Source organism: Dinoponera quadriceps, unplaced genomic scaffold (genome assembly GCF_001313825.1).
Source record: "Dinoponera quadriceps isolate SergipeBrazil2010 unplaced genomic scaffold, ASM131382v1 scaffold1070, whole genome shotgun sequence".
Lineage (NCBI taxonomy): Eukaryota > Metazoa > Arthropoda > Insecta > Hymenoptera > Formicidae > Dinoponera > Dinoponera quadriceps.
In genome coordinates, this window is record NW_014555341.1 from 2,167,019 (window position 1) to 2,190,345 (window position 23,327).

Below are 23,327 nucleotides of genomic sequence, written 5' to 3' on the forward strand. Positions count from 1 at the left end.
TCGCGGCTGAAGGGAACGGTGGGATTCTCGCATCGACCGCCATTCTCCTGTTGTTAAGCGGACAAAGTCTCGGCTCGCTATCTCCCGGCTTCTAAAAGAAACGGTCATTGAGCGCGGGCGAGATTCCGCCGGCGGCGAAAATCCAACGTCGGCATTCGCACGGAACGCTTGTTCGTCTTCGCGGGGTTGAATCGAGGCCCGGAAGCGGAACGAGACGCGGTCAAAAGAGTCCTCCTTTCGAGGTAACCGCGCCCGCGTGAATAAGTAAGGGATTCTTACCCTTGAACCGAGACGCCCTCGCACGCTGACATTAATGTTCCGCACCTTGAGTTTCGCGGCGTTCCACCGAGCTCCTCGAGAATTCCAAGCGAAACGTAAGGGGACCCGGACATACCCACGGGGCCTCGGGGAGGGTTTCGTTTGCAAAACAGGGAACAGGCTTGTTGTTTTGCGAGCGGCGAAAACGATCTCCGTGCGACGTCGCAAGTTTCTTCCCGGTTCCTCTTCAGGGCCGCACAGCCGAGAGTTAAGCGGTTTACGGAGGAATTTCGCTCTTGTAACACGGTCTGACAACTCGAGTGATTAATTGATCGGCGCTACCGAAGCTATTTGCGCGTCGATCGGCATTTTGTATCGATACCGCGGTCCCGAAATTGGTAACGATAAATTAGCTGTTTATCGGGAACATTGACTGCCACGTGTACGACAGATGAAACTTTCGACCGGGTTATCCAAAATTTAACGGATGAATCCCGAGCAGAAATTGGAAACGGGGACTGGGAAGGTTCTACACAATTTTTCCCCGTTTATATTTCTAATATATATAAGGCTCTGTGAAGGCACGCCCATTTAGTACCTACACAGAAATGTAACGCTCGTACAAATTAGCTCGTACAAATTAGGACCAGATTTGTAAATCTAGCCCCTCGCGATGTAGCTTCAAAACGATATGCCTTCCTTTCCGGGGGATGATTCATTTCAATTTTAAAAAGCGCTCATATTTCCGCGCCCGTGAAAATTCTGTCAATTATTCCGCGAAAAAATGTATATCTGCGTAACGAAACAAAAAAAACACGAGAAAGGAGAGCTCGCGCTCGTTTGCGCGCGCGCGCGAATCCAATCGAGGGTAACGTTCAAGAGTTCTGCTATTCGGATTCCGGGATTTTTTCGAGTTTTTTTTTCGTTTGCGGGGAGGATTTTCGTGCGGGCGAGGGAAACGCACGTCCAATTTTTTTCCCCTCGGCAACGTAACGGCGAGGCTCGCTCGGACTTTCGTCAAGTATACACGCACGAAACTCGCAAACTGCGTTCCAGGGTCACAATGGCATATAGCGGACGTGCCCACGGGATCGAGATGAAACGATACGAGTCCCGCGGGAACCGTCTCCGAAACGGGAATACCGGCATCGTCCTATTGAATAACTCAGCGTTACCATCCGTCGATCCCCGTCCATTCCAACAACCCCCACGGCTCTCACCCTCCGCGCTGTTTCGAGAGTATCGGGGAAAACGGCAGATCGATGGAAAACCTCCGCCATGGCCATGGTATGCCGACGACAAGGATGAAGTATTAGTTTCTGTCCAGCTCCTGTTGGAATTTCTATCGCAGCATATACGTGTCTCTTATATGTATGTACGCGCGTATGTGTTTTTATAGTATCTGTTAAACCTGTAGAAAAAAAAGTGTCGCCGTGGCTCGCGCACGGTGGATAAACGTTGCGAGCCAAATATTGCAATTGTGCACAAGTTACGAGATATTGGTGTATCGATCTCTTCTTCATTTATCGAGTCACGTCTTTATTTGCAAATTTCTATCCTATTTTTATTAATATTAATTTAATAGTAAATTAACTTAAGGTCTTTAAAACGATGTGCAATTAAAAAATAATAAGTCGACACAGGTAAATATTTACGAAGTTAGTTGTATTAAAAAAATAAAAGACAATTATACGTTTCGGTTGTGGATTATAACTCTCTTCAGTGAAGTATAATACAATTTATGTACACATAGTGTGAGCGTTACCCGAGTCAAAAAGTTTCTCCAATCCGAGGTTGAAGATTAAAAAAAAATATAAAAGGTACGTTGCGAGCAACACAAACCCGAAAGAAGCAGGCAGGGCAAAGGTTTAAAATTTTTTTGTAGCTTACTTCCAAGCCATAATTTGAACGAGGAACAAGGCGAGATGTTAAAACCTAGAATGCGTCCGGGAATACTCACATCTTACAAAAGAACGATTGGTGACAAAAGAAGTACGGTGGCTTCTAAATACCACGAGTAATTAAGCGGCTGATGCCAAAGACTGAAGGTCATGCTAAAGACTAATAAGTTAGTCGACATTCTGCTGTCTTTTAATATGGAGCATTTCAGAAACTAAACGCGTATAAATTACGTATAATGAATAAAATAAATTGCCAATTTTTTTCATATGGAGCAATACAGAAACTAAACGCGTATAAATTACATATAATAAATTAAATAAAAGGCCAATTGAAAACAAATAAAGCGAGCTAACAAAAACACGCGTCATCAAATTGCACTCAATTAACGTGCCTTTGACTATTCAGACTTTAGTCAGGCTCTGAAGCAATTGATGGAAATCAACGGGGCAATCGACGTGTTTAATACTAACACACCTCGTAGTGTAGTTGACATGTTTTTTTTTTTTTATTGCTTTGGAACAAGACACGGCAGTTAGTATCCTGACGAAGTGGCCACGATGAGAAGAGTAGCGCGCACCGTCGAGCGCTCTTTTACGCGGTCAGTGCGCGTAAGTGTGCTGCCATTCGGTCGTGTTCAATGTGTTCAACGAATACCTCAAATGCAAATACCCGAACAGCCCATTCCATGTGCTTGCGGCTTCTATTGTTCTATTATCGTTTGTCCATTCAGCACTCTCTCCCTCTCTCTCTCTCTCTCTCTTCCTCTCTTGTAACTCGACTTCCACTGGCCGCGGCGATATCTAAATTCTCTGCCAGCTAACTTCCTGGGAGAACTACCAACTCCTCTCCTATGATGTATATCCGTGGAACACCGTCGTGCAAACTTAAAGAGGTACACGCGCGAGCGCGTCCTGTTTACTCATTAAATGCATTTCATCCGCCAACGAAGTCAACTCAAGATTAATCCGCGTATGTGAGATTCTTCGGCACAGTGAAGCGACTGTTACATTTTACGTCACTTCGCGTGACGCGCTCATGATCAAGATACGCGAGTACAAAGGGCGTTGCTGGGTAACGAAAGTACATGAAACATAAATTGCACAGGAAAGAGCGCTCGTTCGTCTTCTTCTTATTAACTGAATAATTACGCAGCAAAAAGTTCTGTATAAACAACGTTTCACTGAAATTTTTGTGTTACTTTAGCGAGGTGAATGTATTAAAATGTAATATGTTAACAAGGTGAATATATTAATTTTACATATATTTGTATACTTTTTAACATATTCCTGTGTTAAAATAACACAGAAATTTCGATAAACCGTTATTTATATGAAATTTTTTACTGTGCAACAAACAATCATCCTGTGACTTTGACGTTTATATAATTACGATTAGTAGGACGTTGGTATTTATTAATTGCGATATTTATGCCGTCGGTGTTTAAAAAAGCGCGGTTGTCCTTTGCATTTAATAAACGCTCCCGGCACACACGCGGCATTGTTTCACGTGTATTGTATAATTTTCCGGCTGTGATGGTATTCGTCACGCGAAAAAAAAAATCCGCTGAAGTTTGTCATAGAAATTTGGTATATTAGTCGCGTCGTTCGTGCCTCTGCATTTAATTGCGTCGCGGTTTACCAGTCTCACTTTTCGCCCGAATAATTGCGAAATTATTAAAGCCCACGAGTTTCAAATATCTACAAAACCTTGGGTTTGACAGACCTCGCGTTTAATGTCGCGTGATGGACGCGCCCGGTGCTCTTTGATCTCGCGCGTGACTCCAAATAGCTTTTTCGTGCAACAGAATGTTGAACCAGCCGAGTTTGCTCGTCGCTTACGAGCTCGCTGAGTAAATATTACAAAAGCGTCCTACTACCTTTCGCACAGCAGATGCAAATTCATTATTCTCCTCTGACTGAGCATCATCATGGATTCGCAAATCCATGGTACCCGTGAAATATTAAGTGCTACCAGCAGACAGTAAACTCCCCCGCGTTGCGCCATTTTTGTTTTTACGAGGGAGTGAACGCTTGTTTGAACAGTTGATCTCAATTTTCAATTTTTAGCGGACTCTCGGGGGAAAGAGACCATTATATCTCCTAAGATAAAAATCCTGTCGACGAACTTGCGGAAGTTCCAGGCCTCTTGCGCTTTCAGATCATTTCCCCTCCATGGGATAAATAAAAAAAATTACGACACCTGTACTTATGAATAAGCGATCGGTTACAATTTGCACTGCCTGCAAAGTTGTCTCATGATATATTTCCGATACGGAATAATCGATGATATATCGAAGGGAATAGCGAAGCATGACGAATGCGGCGAAACATACGGCGCATCGCGGAAGATTCTTTGAATCATGAATACGACGTACGCGATGTGCGGTGTAACGCAAGTACCTTTGCCGAGTTTTAGATAACTTCGGACGACGAACGTGTTCCTAACTTTTGTAAATTTATTCATTCATCGCTTGCACCGCGAAAGTTGCGACAATTATAATCGCCTTGAAATATTAAAAGAAAGAAAACATTAGTCATCTATGATATAATGCGACAAAGTACTGCACATCTAAATATCTGTATACATATAGCGCGGCATAGCACACAATTAATTGAATAATTAAATTAGCATTTGCAGCTGTGTGAAATATTAAATAGAATAATAGCAAATTGTGATGTAATAATGAATTGTAATAATGAACAATGCGCGGGGGGAGAATGAGGGGGGGGGAGGAGTGACGACAATTATAAGTTAATAGATAGAAGTGGAGCGCAAAATAATTCAATTACATACGCGCAAATAGATGCGCATTAAATGACGATAACAGAACAAAACGTGCAATTAAACAGGCAAATTACAAATTAATACAATCATTACTTGATTCGTCCCATGTAACAATGTGTCAGGGGAATTTCCGCCCCCTCCCTCCCGTCCCTTTTTACACACATTGGACTATTATCTCGATCCAATCAGCAGCTTTTACAAACGCAAATCGAGACGAGCGCTGACATTAAAAGTGCACAAAGCAGGGTCCGCATAATTGCGTTATATAATAATGCTTGAAACTCGCTCGCACTCACTTTCGCGATGAGTCTCGATTATGAAGAATAATTCGTGCGGTAATTCAATTTGAAATTCCCATTGACGACCGGCCGGAATTCGCTTTCATCGCCAGCGGGTTATTTTGAATTCGCGGTGCGGGCGTTCGAAATGAAACGCGAAGTTTTTTTATGCCGAACCGATTGATTCCGTAAACTGTGCTTTATTCACGAGCAGTTGAAGTAATTAACAATTAATCTTGAAAGCATAAAGGCTTCAATGAACGAACGAACTTGCATATTATCTCGTGTCGCGTTTTTTTCTCATTCGCAACGTTAATGTTGTAAATTTATTATCGGATTTTTTAATAAAGTTAACGCGATTATATAAGAAAGTATTTGGGTAACACATAGAGAGACGAAAGTACAATATTATTCGACATATTCCATTTTCGAGGTGAACACGTCGTTATTAAGGTAACATTTTTCTCCTCTATCGTTATCCTTGAAAATTGGGTGGGTTTACTGTTGTCGCGGCGGACGACAGATTGTACTCGAAAATATCGACCGGCTGGGTATATCCGGCAAGGACATTCGTCCTCTCGTCGTCGTGACATTACCCTCGCCGGTGTGAAACGAATGGGCTCTTTATTTCTACTTCTGGCGTTGCGCTAATGTCTTACAAGCTCGCCCCGTTTTCTTCGCGCGCCAACATTTCCACCAATCTTCAACGTCGAGCGCGGGTCGTTATTATTCGTTAAGCAAAAACCGTCTTATATTGCGAGTGATATGAGCAACGTTTATCGACGTCTCGTTACCGTGAGCGCCGATTCTTTATTAGTCTGTTCTTTTAGCTGAACTGGCTCAAAAAATTTACATATACATTAAATCATTAATATGAAGCACACGAGATTCTCACGCTTCAGTGTGCGTAAATCTCTTAAATTAATGCAGCTGATTCAGCGAAGAAGAACAAGTTTTAGCAATTTCTTGCAACGCGATGCTCGTACCAGCTATTTAATTAATCGAGATAATTATAAGTTACGCGCCAAATTAAGCGATAAAGCATCGTTTACTGTAGAATTTATTATTATCAACGGTGCGGAGAGTTTAATTGTCTAGACGATTCTTAATTTGTCATTATTGGCCCGATGAACACAGACTTTGCAACAGATAAAAACTCCATTATTTTTTCTGACCTTAATTTTTATTCACATTTGCCGATATTATTAATAACGTCTCAGTCGGGCCTGATTGTGCAGATTGGTTCACCCGCAAAATTTTTGCCTACGTATCATAAATAATTCCGCAATTTATCGCGCGGTCCTTTGCACGTAACTGTCTGTGTTTGCATGTATCGAGGGTGAAATACGACACTGTTAACCGTAACAGACAAGTTTTATGGAGCAGACGGTATGAAAGGAAGGAAAGTAGATAAACGGAACGACATTTATTACCGGCAACGACATTTAAGGAATCTTATCAGTGATTAATGTTCAATCGACGTAGCTGTGTAGTTGTTCCTTTCTGGTGGGCTGTTACAACGTGTAACGCGCGCGTGTTTGTAAAAGTGTGAAGTGAAGACGTCGGTGTGCAAAAAGAAAGACGAAGGGGCTTTCTTTCACCATAAACGATGATCCGCGAGAATCGAGCGGAAAACGTCGCATGAATCAAGTTGTTGCATAAGTATTATTAAAGAAAGAAAGAGAGAGCGGAAGATAGAGGGTCGATTAATTATTGTTTTATTGCGAAAATGGGAGATTAATTGAGGAAGCTGTTGAAGAGGCATTTTTGGCGATGGTGGAATGAGTTATATATTCGTAAGTACAACCTCCTTCGTATCTCGAGGGAGCAGATCGCTGGTCGAAGAATAGCGGAGGGTAAAGGTTACTTAAGGGATTGCGGAATGTCGCCAAATAAAGAACTTTTTTCTACGGCTAACGAGCGAGAAGTGAAATACGGGAGGTTTTCATTTTTCGCGGTTGCGCTGAGAGGGAAAGAGAGAAAGAGGGGAGGAACGGACACCGACGCGATACACGTGCGCGTACAGCTTCCTGGCGTCTCAGGGCGGTGGCGGAAATTTGGTTTTCTGCCAAGCGTCTGTGTAGCCACCCTCTCTCGCCCCTTCGGACGATTACTTCCTTCTTATTTCACGTCATGGCGCGGGGGAAAGGAACGAAAAGGAGTTATCGGCGGTGAATCTTTTCGCGAAAAGACGCGGCGAGAAGCAGCGGGTTGCGTCATCCCGCTTACATGACGATTACAATCGCTCGGAAGCGCCGCTGCAATTGTTCTCGCCAACGGACTATTATTTTTCAATAATCACGTGTAGTCAGAATATAGATCGATTGAAAAATACGAAGCATTCGGCGGTAATTCCAATTGAACTCTCTATCGCGATACACGTTGGTCGAAAGTGATCTTTAGTATCTTAAATCGAGTAGCGATCGAAGCTTAAAGGTGCTTTTCTTTATTTACTTTTTCTTTTGCAAAAAATCACTCTGTCGCGACCTGTGGATGATTAACCTGATTACGAATATTAAAAGTCAATTATTATATACATATGTCAATTATTTCGATAGTTTGCTGAGAATTTGATGTGATACCAGTGTCAAAGGGTTCCGAGATTTCTGCGAGAGGTCTCTACAATGACTCCTGTGGATTCTTAAGATTCCCAGCAGAATGGTTGACTTATAATTTTCAGACAATATGCCCTAAGTCTTTATCTAAATTATCATTTGTTTACTTCTTTATCATACAACGGTTTTCACCTGTCATAAACAGAACAGCTTTTTAGTTTGAGACTCAACACACGGGACAGTTATTGTGCGTTACGTAAAGATAAAGACTTAAGGCACAAAACGTTGTTTTAAACCGACAAGTCAGCCATTCTGCTGTCTTAATATTTTCAGTTTTCTGACATAGTTTACCTAAGAAAAGAAAAGTGCTAGAGAAACACGAACTATCGAATGACGAGCAGTTCGAACTAACAACTCGGGAAGAACGTCGGCTTCGGCACAGCGTTACCGCTCAACACTCCTGCTCGCCGCGGTCCAATTTTTTTTATAGCTGAAAAAAGCACCGCGATGTAAACGCGAAATCGTCAGGGAGGATGTTGCGGATGCCGGATATATTCCCGTTTCACAAGATAGCATGGATTTTGATGCCGCGCCATATAAAACCGCCGTTTTATGCTCCACCCTCGTCATGGCGAGGATAACGCCGTTCGTCTAGACGCAACAGCAGTTTGCTCTCTCGGCGTATTTTGCTTTTCACGGCGGAGAGAAGGTAGCGCGGCGCAGAATTTTATTAGCCGCCAGAGCGCCCCGACCGACGATGTCCGTGCGGACGTGTTACGCACGAAATTATGATTCATAAATTACGGCGAAGCCGATGCAATAGACCCGTGGAGGACCGCGCGAGAGAGCAACGATGCTGTTGCTTTCACTATAGCCGCACTCGATAATTCTTAATTATCGGACGCGGCTGCTGAATAACGATTTATGCGAATAATCGTTCGAAGCGTATTAATTCGTCGCGTTGGAATTTATTCGGCGGGTTTGTAGAACGTATCTATGTAAGTTCACATTTGGGGAGAACGAAAGTATACAGAGTGAGGAAATATTTATTGCCACTTTGGGTATTTTTGAAGAAATAACGATATTTTATTCACGACTAGGGGAAAGAAAGTGAGGAAGGTTCACATCTGCCATCACAGACTGTTATATAAATTAATAGACTTCCCCCCCTCGTGATGTGACGTAATTATTGAATGGCTTCCAAGGTGTTCGAAGTGATGAATATTGATATCAGTCAGCAATTTCTATTGGATATATTTTTCTTCTTACTCTCACATTTCGAAGATATTCAAGGTGATAATTATTATTGCCTCGCCTTATATATTGTAACTCGAATTATACCTACTTTATACAATCTCGTGGAATTTTTTTTAAGAGATTTGTGAAATTATATTTTTAAGAGAGTTGTGAAATTATAAGGTAAAGCCCGACTCGTGATTAACAACATATACATTTGACTTGCAAAAGCACAACGTCTGCAAGATATTATTCCAACGTAAAAAATTAATAAAGGATATCGAGGGAGTTGCTCCGTCCATATTTCTTCTCTCAATTTTCACCTGCTCGTCGTTCGTATTCAGAGCGATTTTTTTCCATGCATGTGCGACTGAATTTTCGTAACCGATTGCATTATGAGGTGACGTGATGCGCATGTTCGTTGCGCGATTTATACTCGATACTTTTTTTACAACACACATCAAAAGTATCTATGGTCCCGTTTTGAAACCACGCACGAAGCGATACATCGCAATAACAAATCCACTGAGGAAACGTGATATTTATTGCTCCATTGAATATTGATCGTGACAGCTCTTCACAGGCAGTAAATGTCTCTCTCTCTCTCTTTCTCTCACTCACTCACTCACTCTCGAAAATAGATCTCATCGTTGTGCTTCGTCAGATCTTTATGAAACATTCAAATAAACAGAAGCGTCAGAAGCGAGGTTCGGTAGATCAACAACTTCGCGGAAAGCGTAAATTTTCGCGTCTCCCATTACGTTGCATTGCAATCTTTGCGCGAATAAATGCGTATCCCGCATAAACATATATGAACAGATCGAAACAAATATGTAGAAATTATTGAGCGAAGTGTTTCGATTCCACTTAGCGTCGTTTCCGTTCTAAACTGCGTGGAGAGGTAGCCCCTCCTCTTCCCCTTTCCCGTACATTCGTACACATATGCATACTTACCATTTATCCCGTCGCTGGATTCCCATTTGGAAGTTCAATAACAAGGACGCAAGTCCGAAGTGGGAGTATTAATTGGCGACAATTAGCAAAGCCGGTCCGTCTGTGCGATACGGGAAGCCCCTCTGTCGACTGTGCGAGATAAGTTCGCTGATTGGGATAAGCAGTCGATTGCCGATCGCGACGAGGAGCCCTCGCTCGTTACCGGCGATTTTTGCTTACGTTGCGGATTAATTACTTTCGCAACTCGATCGACGATGATAATCTCTCCTCGGTGTACGTGAATGTGGCCTCGACGCTCCAAAAGAGATTGCAGAGATTATACTCGAATTCGTTCGTTTATTGCTTTACTTTAATTCGTGTCTACATTTCATACTCTACATATTACAGCAATTAAATCTATTAGATTCCATCACCTCTAATTTCTACATATTGGTATTGGACATTAACTCCTGCCACGCTCGCCGAAAGATCTTCAATGTCAAGCTGTAAATTAGAATAAAAAAGCTGCGTCATTAACTCGTATCTTTAGGTGCGTTGCTCGTAACCGAGAAGTTGATTTTATATTTATAAGCTGTATTAATTCGCGCGATATAACGAATTAAGAACGAAACGACAGCCTCGGTCAAACACAAAAGGTCTGATCGTGATAAAAAGTATTCATAAGAAAAATTTTACGTGCTTGTCTTTTTCTACGAAGATGATGATTTAATGATGCGTCGAGGGATGTACGATGAAGGCATGGGTGGAAAAAGAGGCGAGGAAAAAATTGGCGTCTCCGTCATTTTTCATCGCTTTATTAAATTCACAACGTTAACAAGAACAATGTACATCGCGGCTTGTCAATGCGTCAGATTAATGATTAGTGGTAACAGTTATGGGTAATTGCAGCGGGCGATGAGAGAAAGATGATGGCTATCTACACTTGACCTTACTATGCGTATCACATTACTGAGGTAAACCGCTCTCGCAAAAACTCTACGTTCTCGTTCTTTTTCATTCAACCATAATGTAATTCGTTCTCTCTCCGGTTCTCAATCGTTAGAAATCACGTTGATCCCTCACCGCTCTGGGTTACAGCGCACGACGCGCACCGTGCGTTCATATACTGTACGGTGCGGCAATCTCGTTAATTAAATCGCGCCGTGTTGCTCGCGCCACCCTAGGAACTCGACGATTCGCGAATCCGTAGATAATAAATGAGATGTTATTCCTCTTCCGCGTTGAAGCCTCGGTGCGCCGGCTGTTCCTCTTTAGTTCTAGTCTTCAACACGCGACTATACCTTTAACCTACAGAAGTCTTTTGCAACTTTATACGCCCTTTAATACACAAGCCACGCGACGTTTCATCATTGGTCGAGCGTCTTGCACGAAGTTACTGGCGACCGTAGCCGACTAACCGCAATTCAAAGGTAGCGCTCGCCACTCTCACTCTTGATCGCATAATAGACGCCCGGATGTGTTCGCGCAAGTACTTAAGACTCGCTGAATCGCGTGGAATCACTCACTGGCCTCAAGAGACATTACTCCGCGCTAGTTCACCCCAGCGATCGATAAAGGACTGACCGTTGCAAACTATCGCTACAATACTGGCATCGCGACGTGGCGATCGCTTCGTTTCAAAGGAAACTATCAGCGCCAATAACGCTTTATGTTCCGGACGTCCCGAGGAATTGCCGCTACAAAAGGAGCATTCCTTGCACACTCGCAGGAGCGTGGCCTGGCTCCCACGCTCGATGGCGGAATTCTGAGCGCAGCGGATAAATTTATTGAATATTTAGAACAAAAGTAAAAGGAATACTTATGATTTCTTCGCGAGAATCTTTCTCAAAACTTTCTTATTCACCCTTCTACGCATTTCGACCTTTGACCGGTATAATGTGTGTGTGTGTGTGTGTGTGTGTGTGTGTGTATGTTCGTTAGAATTATACTAAAATTACTTGGGAATGATTTTATCGCACTTGTGGATCGAAATATTTATATCCGTCAGTCTAAAAATGCCACGCGCTCTTTTGCAGCAGTTTCAGAATATTCCCGGAACATTATATAATTAAAAGAAAATATTTTCAGGAGATTCTCGAAATTCTTTAGCTCGGGAAATTTAGTCAAGAAAAATCACAAGAATTTTTTTATTTTTCCAGCAAAGTTCTAGATTTTCAAGGTTCCTTTCCTTTTCCTTCTCAATTCTATTTTCCTAATTAAAACGGGAGCAATTCTGAAAAGTCTGTAGTTTTCAGAATTTCCTCTTTAATTTTAGGAAGCACTTTGAAAATCCGGATTCCGAATATTTTCGGAAATATTGGTGAGACGTTCTGAAAAACTAAAAAAAAAATGTCCGCCCTATAAGAATATTCTCGAGTCACCTTCGGAGAGTACCGATATAATATCATCACGCGATTTTCCAGAAAGTTCTCGCAATATCGTTCGAATGTTCTCGGAATATTTTCGAAAGTGTTCCTGTGAATATCACTACTGGAATATCTCCCCGTCGCTTCCCGACGTGAACGGCAGTCTCATTCGCTGTCGGAGACGCAAGTGTCGCCGTGCAATCGTTTCATGTCCGCGCGAGCCTCGCCGTTGCCGGTATACGACACTTGGCTGTACTCGTGGACGCGTTTGCGTCGACGGATGTACCAGTCAAGCGCGAGATAAACGACGACGACGGTCATCAGAGCAATGCTGGTCAAGAACACCACGGTCATTCTGTAGTACCACATTGTGGATTGCATCTTCCAGGAGAGGTTGTGCAGCACGCAATGCTCTCCGTTGTCGCTCAACATGAGCGCCGAATCCTCGTGGCAGGTGAGACAATCCGTGTCGCTGGGGCCTTTGCAGGACAGACACGAGTAATGGCATTTGATGCAGAACGCACCGGTCTTGTCGTGATCCCGGACCGCGTAGGTTCCGGATGGGCATTGTTGCGAGCAGTTACCATTGCTGTTGTGGTTCCAACCCGGCTTGCACACTGAAAAAATTAGATACAGCATTGATGCTCTTTGCTTCTGCCAGTGTTCGACGATATAAATTCGTATGTACTTTGTCGTAGCGTGTCATTATCGTAGTGGTGGCAGTTGTTGCTGTTATTGCTGTGTGATGCTTTGTTGTGCTATGTTGCGCTTGGAGTCGCGACGATGGATGTGAATGGCGTTGCAAACGGAAATCCGAGTTGACAATACAGACGACTGGGAGGTCGTTTCTCTCATCAAGAGCGAATGTCGGTTCTCCGATTGATTTGATCAAAGTCGCGGACTTGATTAATTAGAACACGAGTTAAACGAGAACGAGAATTGGTCGTTCCTTCGTTATTGTTGTTACTCTGATTTATCTGTAACGCCATTTTTCTACTATCCAGTGTAAATTCTTACAAGTAAAGTGTATACATATAATAAAATGACTTAAAATAAGCTGTCTTAAAATAAGGCAAGCGATGTAACTTAAGATTATCCCGCTAATATATGAATTAGGCTTTGGCGAATGCGGTTTAAGATCACATTTTTGTTTGTTGATGAGCGAAGTATATCCCAAGTTTCTTCAATACTAATTCTGATTAGATAAAAATTATGTATTACAGAAATTGACATTTTATGCGAAGAGATGATTCTACATAATGATTTTCATCAACTTGTAAAAGATAACGAGATAATAATGACAGAATATTTATCGATTGCAGTTGCAAAATATTTTTTATTCATCTTCGATTAATCAAACAAATGTTCACTGATTGACTTGCAATCTATTTGCAGTGACCGAGTTTATCTTTGCGATCTTCGTTTACATTGCCTCGCCCAAACCTAATGTATAAAATATGCGCGTGTTTACTTAAGAGAAACGTGGACTGCTTAAACAAATGACAAGTGGCGTTCTACGTTCTAAAACAGACTGACGAGACGATTTCTGAATAAATCAATAAAAATGCGTAATTACGACTTGAACGGAAGCTTGCAAACTGAAGCCTGTAACACCGCAACGTTCGAAGCTTACGAATACATGCGAAAGCGTACACCGTTGTATACCATGCTACGTTTACCATGCGCCACGTTTCATTTTCAAATCATACATGAATAAATAACGTTCGTCGCACGTTCGAGCTCGATACGTGAATCAAATGAAACTCGTACTCGACTAAAGTCGTCTATTATTCATACTGGGTCGTCTACTGTTTAACGACATCGACGAATTAATGAGCGTATTAGCGTACGCTATTTGTAGCGACAACAACAACAATCGGTTACCGGCGGCGGAATAATAAGTGTGAGGATCCTTTAATACGAGAAATGCGTAAGCGAGGGAGAAACGTGCGAAGACAAGGGCAAAGCCAAGCTATTAACAGCGAAATAAGAAAATAGTAGTCTACCTCTCGGTCGGAGTACGTGAAACCTGAGGGAAAGTGTCTGCTTCTCGAATGCCCCGCGGCGTATTTCGAATTACACGGCGCCTCTCGTAATAACTTCGCGAAAACTAGTCGTACGATAACGACGCTAAGATCTAATTAATTTTACTCGTCAGCAATGTCAAATATCGCGGGGATGGCATTACGCATCGAAAATAGTGAATCGATCGTTCGCGTAACGGCAAAATACGAAATACGTTGCGAGCGAGCAAAACACCGGGGGATGTCCCTGGAAAGTTGCCGGTGAATAGCGGAGAGAATTATTACCGATGCAGTCGACGCGAGCGGAGTTTTCCTGGGACGAAGAATAAATTTGCACTTTAATTGTTGGTATCAGGCGCAGGACGCGTCGCAATTAACCCTTAAATTAAATTGCCCCTGGGTTAAAGATTCGCCGAAAAGCTATATCCAGTTATCGCTTTTAGATCGCGTCTGAATTCGTTCGCCATCGCACGGAGAAAAATCATTTTGCTGTTGTAGCGAACCCATAGTTGCATACTGCACATTCGTTGCGACTGCAATAACATTTCGCTAGCATCGCTAAGTTAGCGAATTATTCGTAATTAGAGCAGAAACAGTTTTGTCGTCGGGATAGAAAATATTCTGCTGGGTGGATTTTTCCTCGGGGCACGTTAATTTGCTGTTAGAACGAAATAATGAAGTTTCTCTATAATTACAAATCTATTTTTACAGCAAAATAATTTGTAGATTCAGCAAAATAATCCAGCGAATGGCAATTAGTGTTCTTAACAAATTATTTTGCTGTCCATATAATAACTGACAGATTTTGCTGCGACAGCATAGAATTTGCTGTACCGGTAAATTATTTTTCTCCGTGCGACGTTAATGATTCATTGACGGCTAACGTCTCGTCGAGAGAGAAGGAGGGAAGATTATAATAATAATAATTATTATTGAGCGAGGAATAAATTCAGAAGCGCGAGCCTCTTTTCCAGGACATCCCTCGTGCAACGGCACGTTAATTTCGACGCATGATTAGAGAGATCAATTTCGATCGCTCCCCCACAGGCGTTCAGACGCTACTCCCGAGAGGCTAGAAAGTCGCGACGGAGGATTAAAATAGGGTATCATATAGAACGAAGAAGAAGTAAGACTCACCGTGCTGGTGAAGCGATCAGGGATAGGGCTGTTTGTGTTTGATTTTTTTTGTGTGCGGTTGTGGGTGTGTGGATGTGTGGTGGTGATGATTGGTGGTGGTTCGTGGTTGGTGGCTGGTCTGAGAAAGTCCGCGTCCGGCACTCGCCCCCACGGAGAGCCTCAGTACCTAAATACGTTTTCTGAACCTGCTAGGGGATAAAGGGATAAAGCGACATACGCGTGACAATTCGGACGAGGTACGGCTCTGTCCGCTAACACGCGGGCGATTCGATTTCTATCCATCTGCCGAGAGAAGGAGAGAGAGAGAGAGAGAGAAAGCGAGCGAGAGAGAGAGAGAGAGAGAGCTCTCTTCGCTTTTCGGACCATGTTGTGATTACGCGATAGGGTATCCAGGAATCGGGAATTCTGAATCCGGCGAATCGATTATACGAGGAGCGCTCCATTGACGCGTCGCAGTGGGGATTCTCTATTTAGCCGAGATTTGGAGGGGAAGGAAATCATTGCAAGCGCGAGTTTATACGGATAATCTTCTGCTTGGAGCTTTAACAGCTAGCTTGAAATTAAAGTCAGCAAAGTTAAAATAAATATATGGTTAAATCGATGAGAGATTAAAGACCGTGGGATTGATATTCGAAGGAAGGATACGACTGCGTGCCCCTTAGTAGCACCGGGAAGGGAGCCGGGCCAGCGGAAGAGGCTCCACGCTCGTTTTTCGTACGTGAATTTAATTACGAGATGGAATTGGATCTTCGGCCGCGCTCGCGAATATCGCAGCGGCACAGTAGATCGGCGATATTAACTTGGACTTAATGCTCGAACGGTCGATCGGGTGACTCATGGCGGTTGACGAGTCCTCGATAATACACTGGGAATCCGGACAGTCCGGCTGGCTGGTGTTCGAACCGGTTAATCGTCAAATCCCTAAGAGTTACTGCGGTGCGGTGGATTAACCGTCCCTGTCCCAGCAGGATCGCGATAACGGATAATTGTACCAGGACCATACCGTACGCGTCGCAAGCTCACGCGGCTCCGACGTGTCGACGCTCAACGCTTTCCGCTCCACATCCGTCTCAATCGGAATAAAACATAGCTCGGCGAGGAGATAACGAAGAGCGCGTCGTTAACGTACGATTTAGCCGATTGGAAAAAAATTACACCTTCGGGAAATAATGTCTCTGCGCGGAGAGGTTCGTGCGATTCAAACCATCGCGAATACGCGCGAATAATTGCGATGGATATATTGGATATTTCGAAATGTTAAGAGTGAAACGCAACGTTCGTTAACGAGTAAAGTTGCTTTAACGTTTTTCCTATCGCAGCTTCTTGATATAAAATAATAATGCGCGGTTCGGCGGACCGGAAAATGTATCCCGACGAGAGAATTCAGCCGGGCTGACGGGCCGTGAATTATGAAATTCAGCACACACATACATGTTACGCGCATATACATGAATATTAATTTATATCGGGAAAAAGAACAGCGAAATTGAAGTGCTTCTGTGTGTATACCTTGTTAGATTCCCGTCACGTGGTGCAAATACAGTCGGAGTTGAAGGGGTCCGTGGTAAATTAGAACGTTTTGAGATCGCCGGTAAGTGCAGTTCAAACGCATTCGCAAGTGCATCGATGCATCGCATGCATATTTTACAAACGGCAGCGGTATCTCGAACGAAGCATCCCGACGCGTCATCTCGGTAACATTGATAGAAGCCGTTTATGTCGAGAATGACGTGAGTGAAATTTCGAGGTACCGCGATTGCTATTTCTATGCAACGCGCATTTGTATTTAAACATTGTAATTATCCGATTATCCAAATCTCTGATTTATTGTCCCCCTGCCAAGATACAACATTTACGCGCAACTATTGCCGCGCGAATTGCTGACCATTATCAGCGCATTTTCCGAAATATATATATATTTGAGTGCCGTATTAATTTTAAAATGTATGATCTAATTAAACGACTAATTTAATTAAACTCATTATAGGCATGTATTGTGCTGCAAGAAAATGACACGGGCGAAATCGTGCAGCAATTTTCGGAGTTTACCGGTTCAAGGTTTACTGAATTATTCATGAGAAGCGAGAAGACGATAACGCTTTCGTGCACGCAATAAGGTTAAATTAAACTTCTTTATACTGCACCCTCTGGTGGCTTTTTGAACTTTTCCTTTTTGTTTTTGCTTCTTCGTGTAACGTAACGTTTCTCTTTCATTCATCTTTTCGGCCTTTTTTCTCTCACAAGAAAACATATCGATTACGCGCCGGGGAATTATTACCGCATGCAACTCGAAATATGTCACAGAGATTAATGCATATTCAGAATAGTTCATTTGTCATGCATTACTATTTTGACACAGTCGTTAAGAGACGTCGTTCGAAAATTTTAGTGATTATCCGGTACTTGGCTAGCTTCTGTGGACGATAAATATCTGCGATATGCAGCATTGTCGTTTAATTGCTCCGACGAAATTTGCCCCCGCCAAACGCCGCTCGAGGCTTTGATAATATTAAGCGTGATTAAAAAGTTTATTAAGATTTTAAGCAATATCTCGAAGAAAAAGTCTCGACAAAATTTGCCAAAGAAATATTAATAGCCGACCCCGATAAGTATGGAAATCGAGTTTTTGTCGTGATGTAAGTAGATCGTGATTGGTTCTGTACGGTTTTCGTTGGAAAATTCTTTATTATATTTTAACGAAGGAAATTCTTATATGGCGATCGAAACAATATTATCTGAGAATAATCGCCCAACAATACAATATCCAACAATGTCTTTCTCCGCGGAATTTCTTAACGTAACATTATATTGCGTTGACAGCGTTGAAATTAAGGGCAATCGATAACGCGCGAATAATGCGAAAAATCACGAAGGAATAATAAGGCGAGGAATTCTTGGAGCTCTTTGAAATAATGCTGATTCGAAGGGACATTTCGCCCCTCGATTCCCGATATTACGGGAATTCCCAGACTCCACGTGAATTGTCGAAAACTACGGGGAACTAAAGGCTAAATTAAACGGCGATTACGTGAATTATGGCAACCCATGCAGCTTCTACTTGTTACACACGGTTCTACCTACGGAACGGAAGCGTGCACTTTAGTTGACACATACCTGCGTCCTCACGTAATCGAGATTAGAGCATCGACAGTGTTAGAGCGTTAATTGAGTCGTGAGTTGAAAGTTAGTGGCGGACGGGTGGGTAGATAGATGATAAGTAGGATTGGAGTATGAATCGTATTTTGAATCGGCGGGCCGAACGGACGGAGAGGAGTTATGTCACGTTTGCTCGCTGACGAGAGCCGAATCAACCGTAAACGAATTATCTCTTCTCACTGTCGATTAAATGGTACGGGCGAATCGCGCTCGACAAATTCGGCCCGCAGATAAGTGGACGAGAAGCGGCCACGATATCTAGCAGATTCCGTACAATATTCGACATAGACGATCATCCTCAAATATCATGAACGTGACGAAGCCTCCTCTGCGCAGTTCGCCCGCCGAAACTTGTTCGTCGACCGACGGGGACCGTTCAACTCGGCTCAGTCGAGCCAACTCTCTTGATCGTCGAGGACCGCCCACTATTGCTCTCGATATTTACCGTAGAACGAGTTTCCGACTTGCGTGCGATTCGGCAGCCGATTCGACGCCGCTCCCGCGTCGAAGCGACCGCGGATTAATGACGTTCACGAGATAGTTATTCAGGAGATTCTCCTCTTTTAATTCGTTCATGATATACAAATTCCAATGTCGCATATAATGACTCATAGTAGTTTTGCCATTGCTTATACAATATATTATGTATATGTGTACATAAATGTATGTAGCAGACGCTCGCGCCTCCTTCTGCGTCCTTTCCTCGCCGGATTGCGCGAATCGCCGTTCATGAACAGGCGAATCGGCTCGATTGTGTGTGTGTGTGTGTGTGTGTGTGCTGCCTATGCATCAACACGACGTACGCGGGGTGATATCGCTCACCGGGCGGATAAAAAGAGGAGAGTGTGAAGCCGACGGAGGAAACGAACGGAGGAGATGAACGCGCGAGCGTGAACGTGGCGCGAGATGCGCACGGCCGCGCCTTCATTTTTCTCTTTTCACCTCCTCGGGAACTCTATAACTTAAGATATGTCGCCTCTCCAAGCAAGATACATTTTACAGTACATACAAACATTTACAATAGATACATTAACAGTATGGCGGACGATCGCGGCGGGACAGTCGGGGACCGGCCGAGTATTCGACATCGAGCGGGCGAGCGAGCGGGTGAATTTTTTGCTTCGCGATTCTGTGGAATACGCGTATCTACAAAGTGATTGCGCGCGATGACTGCGTATCGCGTGTCGCGTGTCGTGATTTCTCGCGTGGTGAGTTTTGCGAATGTCGAAAGAAGAATAGCATTTCACGCGAAATCGCTCGACGAGTCGCAAGTGCGGATTTTTTTCTTTCTCAAGAGCATCACTTGCAATTCTTACTCTTAATTGACCTCATTTATGAATTAATCTTCTTCATTTCGGTACAAAGATACGTCATTCACTTTTAAGCGGGGAAACACGGTCGAATATAGCTCAAATGTGTTTTGATGTCTCGGATTTAAGATCGTGAAAAGAGGAATTATCTCCGTCCTGAGACAGGGGAATAAATTTTATAAGATGGCATTTGCGACTCTAAAAAAGGGAGGGGGAGGGTGAGATTGTCACGATGATTTATGAAAGCGGTCGTTTTTCCAGAAAGGTAAGTTTTCAGGAAACGCAATGTTTAATTTTATTTGTGCGAAAAACGCAAATACACGTTTAGCGCGATGTTCTTTCGCTGGTGAAGACTTCGTTTGACCAAGTCGTTTGTTTTTTTTTTCGAGTCGACGTTCACATTACGATTTCGTGAGAGAGGCACGCTACGTCGTGCGGGGTGAATTATTGTCGCGACTGAACCACGCGGTGAGATCGGTGGTGCACAGTATCGAATGTTAAACGCCGACTCGCCCGTAATCGCTCGTCTGGGTGATTCGATCGAATTTAATTTGCGTTTCAAGCTCGCGTCATCGCGTTCTACGCGTATTCAGTGGAATTAAGTACGAGAAATGCATTCATGCGAAAGTCGCGCAACGTTGACGCGTCGATACAGCGATATAAAAGTTCTAATATCTCCCACTGTTTGACGAAGTTCGTTACGCGAAACGTGTAAAAATACGTGCGAAATCGCGATGTCGCGACAAAGGCATGTATAAATAATAGGAATAGATGAATTTCTCCGTTCATTCGATACGATCTATCGCGGTGAACGCCGTGACGAGCGTGCAACGTGCGTCGCGTTCGCTCGCGAGATAAATCCCGTGAAAATCGCGGATCGAGATAATCAGAATGAAAATTCGCGGCCTCGTTATCCGGCTATCCCGGCGCGACGTCGCGGGTATTGTACACGTTCGGAAGATACGTCACACCTGAACGAATCAAAACACATCCAAAGTTCCTTGTACTACTTGTAGTATCCACGTTTATATCATTTTTTTTTGCATTTTCTCTCGGAAACTAACGCTCCTCACTGGATAATATAATTGACTCTTATCCTTAAAACTGAAATTTTCGCTATACATATAGATAATCGGTCTGTACTTTCGTTTTTTCGTGATTTCACTTTTTCTCCCCTACTCTCGCTCCCTTCATGTTTTCTTCATCTCGCATACACACGCGTACCCACACACACAACGCACATACATATACACACATACATTCTCTCTCACCCTTCCTCTCTCATACACTCGCTCTCTTTCTCTCCTTCTTGCACACATTCTTTCTCTTTCGATTTTCGTGGTAGTGTCTCTCTCTAACTCTCTCAGAGGGGGATCTCATTCTAGAGGATGTAATAAAATTACCTCTCTTTCTTTCTATTTTCTTCTCGTGATCTAGAACGAGCTCGCCGACTCTCGGTGTAACTTTCGCCTTTACTTCCTGAATGGCAGCGAAACGAGATTCCGCGCCGAGCGGCGGAGGAGGTTCGTCATAAAAGTCGTGAAAAGTCGCCAGTCCCTTCGATCGACTCGCTCGGGAGGTTCCGTTTTTATTATTCCATTCCCGTTGTGAGAGAACTTCGTTACGCCATCCGAGCTCCCCCGACGGATGTCACTTCGCGAAGTTGAGGATTAATCGAAGAAATCGCGGTTAATGCGTCTTCCCTTGAGTCGCAGCAAAATCCCTCGCGGAAGAATTGCAGTTTTCCGCGATTTTTCTCGCTCGCGAGAAGCCGCGATGCTCGACGAGAACCTCGAAGAATCAATATATCGGAACCCATATTCTCACTTCTGCCTACGTTCGGCGCGTTGGATACAATCGCCCGACACTAAATATTTTTTATATCTTTTAATACGAAGATCACATATCCGATTTCAACGTGCCGAGACGGAGCTCATGATTGGTGAGATGCGCAGTAAGAATACGGAGCGGAAAAGAATAATGTTTGATATGCAAGAATGAATAACCAATTGATCCTCCGATCATGGAATGAATCTCTTCAAAGTTTCTCTTTTTTTCAGAATTTCCCCTGCGAACGTCATTTATCGAAAATCTGTTTATTTTTTTTGTTGGAAAACGCGAATGATTAACCGTCCATAATCCCAAATAAATTCCAGCACACGTACGGCTTTCTCACAGGTAGCTGGTTTTCGCGTCTGAGCTACGAGAACACTTGCCGCAAGATTTCTTTCAATCCGACATACGAATATATTATGCATTATTTATGTTCCAGTTCCGTTTCTTGCAACACGGTGTATAATCTTCGACGGATGGAATCGGAACATTGGATTATGGAAGGCTGATTGACAGATTTAAAGCGTCGCGCAGTATCCCAGCTATTTTACGATGGCTGTTCCTCTCGGTAGTAATTTCTTGTGTCTTTCGGCGAATTTACAACGTTTCTCGTTTAACGTCCCGCGGATGCCGCTCCGCGCTCCCGCTATATTCTCTTTCTTCCGTTCATTTCCGTCGTCGGCGAAACGTTACGCGTATTTATCCACTGTTTCCCGATAGATAGTATCATGTTCTCGCGCGAGGTAAAGAAAGCAGGCGGCAGTGACATCGCGAGTCAAGGCTTAACGATTCGTACGAAACGAGCGAACCGTGCAAATTCGCCTCGGTTTAAGTACCAAAGTGGCGGACAACGTAGACGCGTGCGTCGTCTATCGTATGCGGAAGCCTATTGTCTTCTAATTTAATTACAGGCGCACGTGGTTTCGCTTAATCTCTATCACGGCGCATAAGTGTAAAGCTTAACCGAAGAAGACTACCGAAGTGTGCGAACAACAACGAAACTTTTCCTCGCAGCTCCCTTCAAATATCGGCGAATGCAAATCTCACGTGGCCATGTGAGGAGAGAATCGATAATATCGTATAATAACGCTATAAAATATTCAAGAATCGGCTTACCCTATATAATGCCATCCCGAAATCTAGAATTAACCAGCCCGAAAGAATTATCACACTTGTTCCTGAGCGCTTTTCGCGCGCGTCGGAACGAGGATCACCCATCTAAGTACTCGCATAAGTCACAATGCGTACGACTAATTTGCACCTTCAACTTATATTATTTTAATAGGACCGCCGAACTCGCCAACTTTGCAAAACAACAGCCATTCTGATTTGGTTCAAACAATACGTGCTCGAGCGGTTCGACGTTCATTCGCGAACGATAATAATTACGGCGCCAGCGCATTATCCGCTTACATCGATGCGAAATGTAATAGTATAATCACAATGTGTAATAAACAAATATTATATACTACGTGTTACCGATGCGAACGATAGCAATTAATATTTTACATCGCCATGTGGGTTCTCGCACTTGGGCTGCTTATTCGCTAGAAAT

At 43.3% G+C, this 23,327-nt stretch overlaps 1 protein-coding gene across 2 annotated transcripts in view; it reads right to left on the reverse strand.

Annotated features, from left to right (window-relative positions):
- Positions 1-10,745: 10,745 nt before the first annotated feature.
- LOC106743879 (furin-like protease 1) overlaps positions 10,746-23,327 on the reverse strand; it is a 293,482-nt gene continuing 280,900 nt past the window's right edge. For both annotated transcript variants that reach the window (XM_014618108.1, XM_014618109.1), the window contains one exon: positions 10,746-12,929. In XM_014618108.1, the coding sequence (XP_014473594.1) occupies positions 12,478-12,929 (452 nt within the window). In that variant the 3' untranslated portion in view covers positions 10,746-12,477. The remainder of the gene's footprint in view (positions 12,930-23,327) is intronic.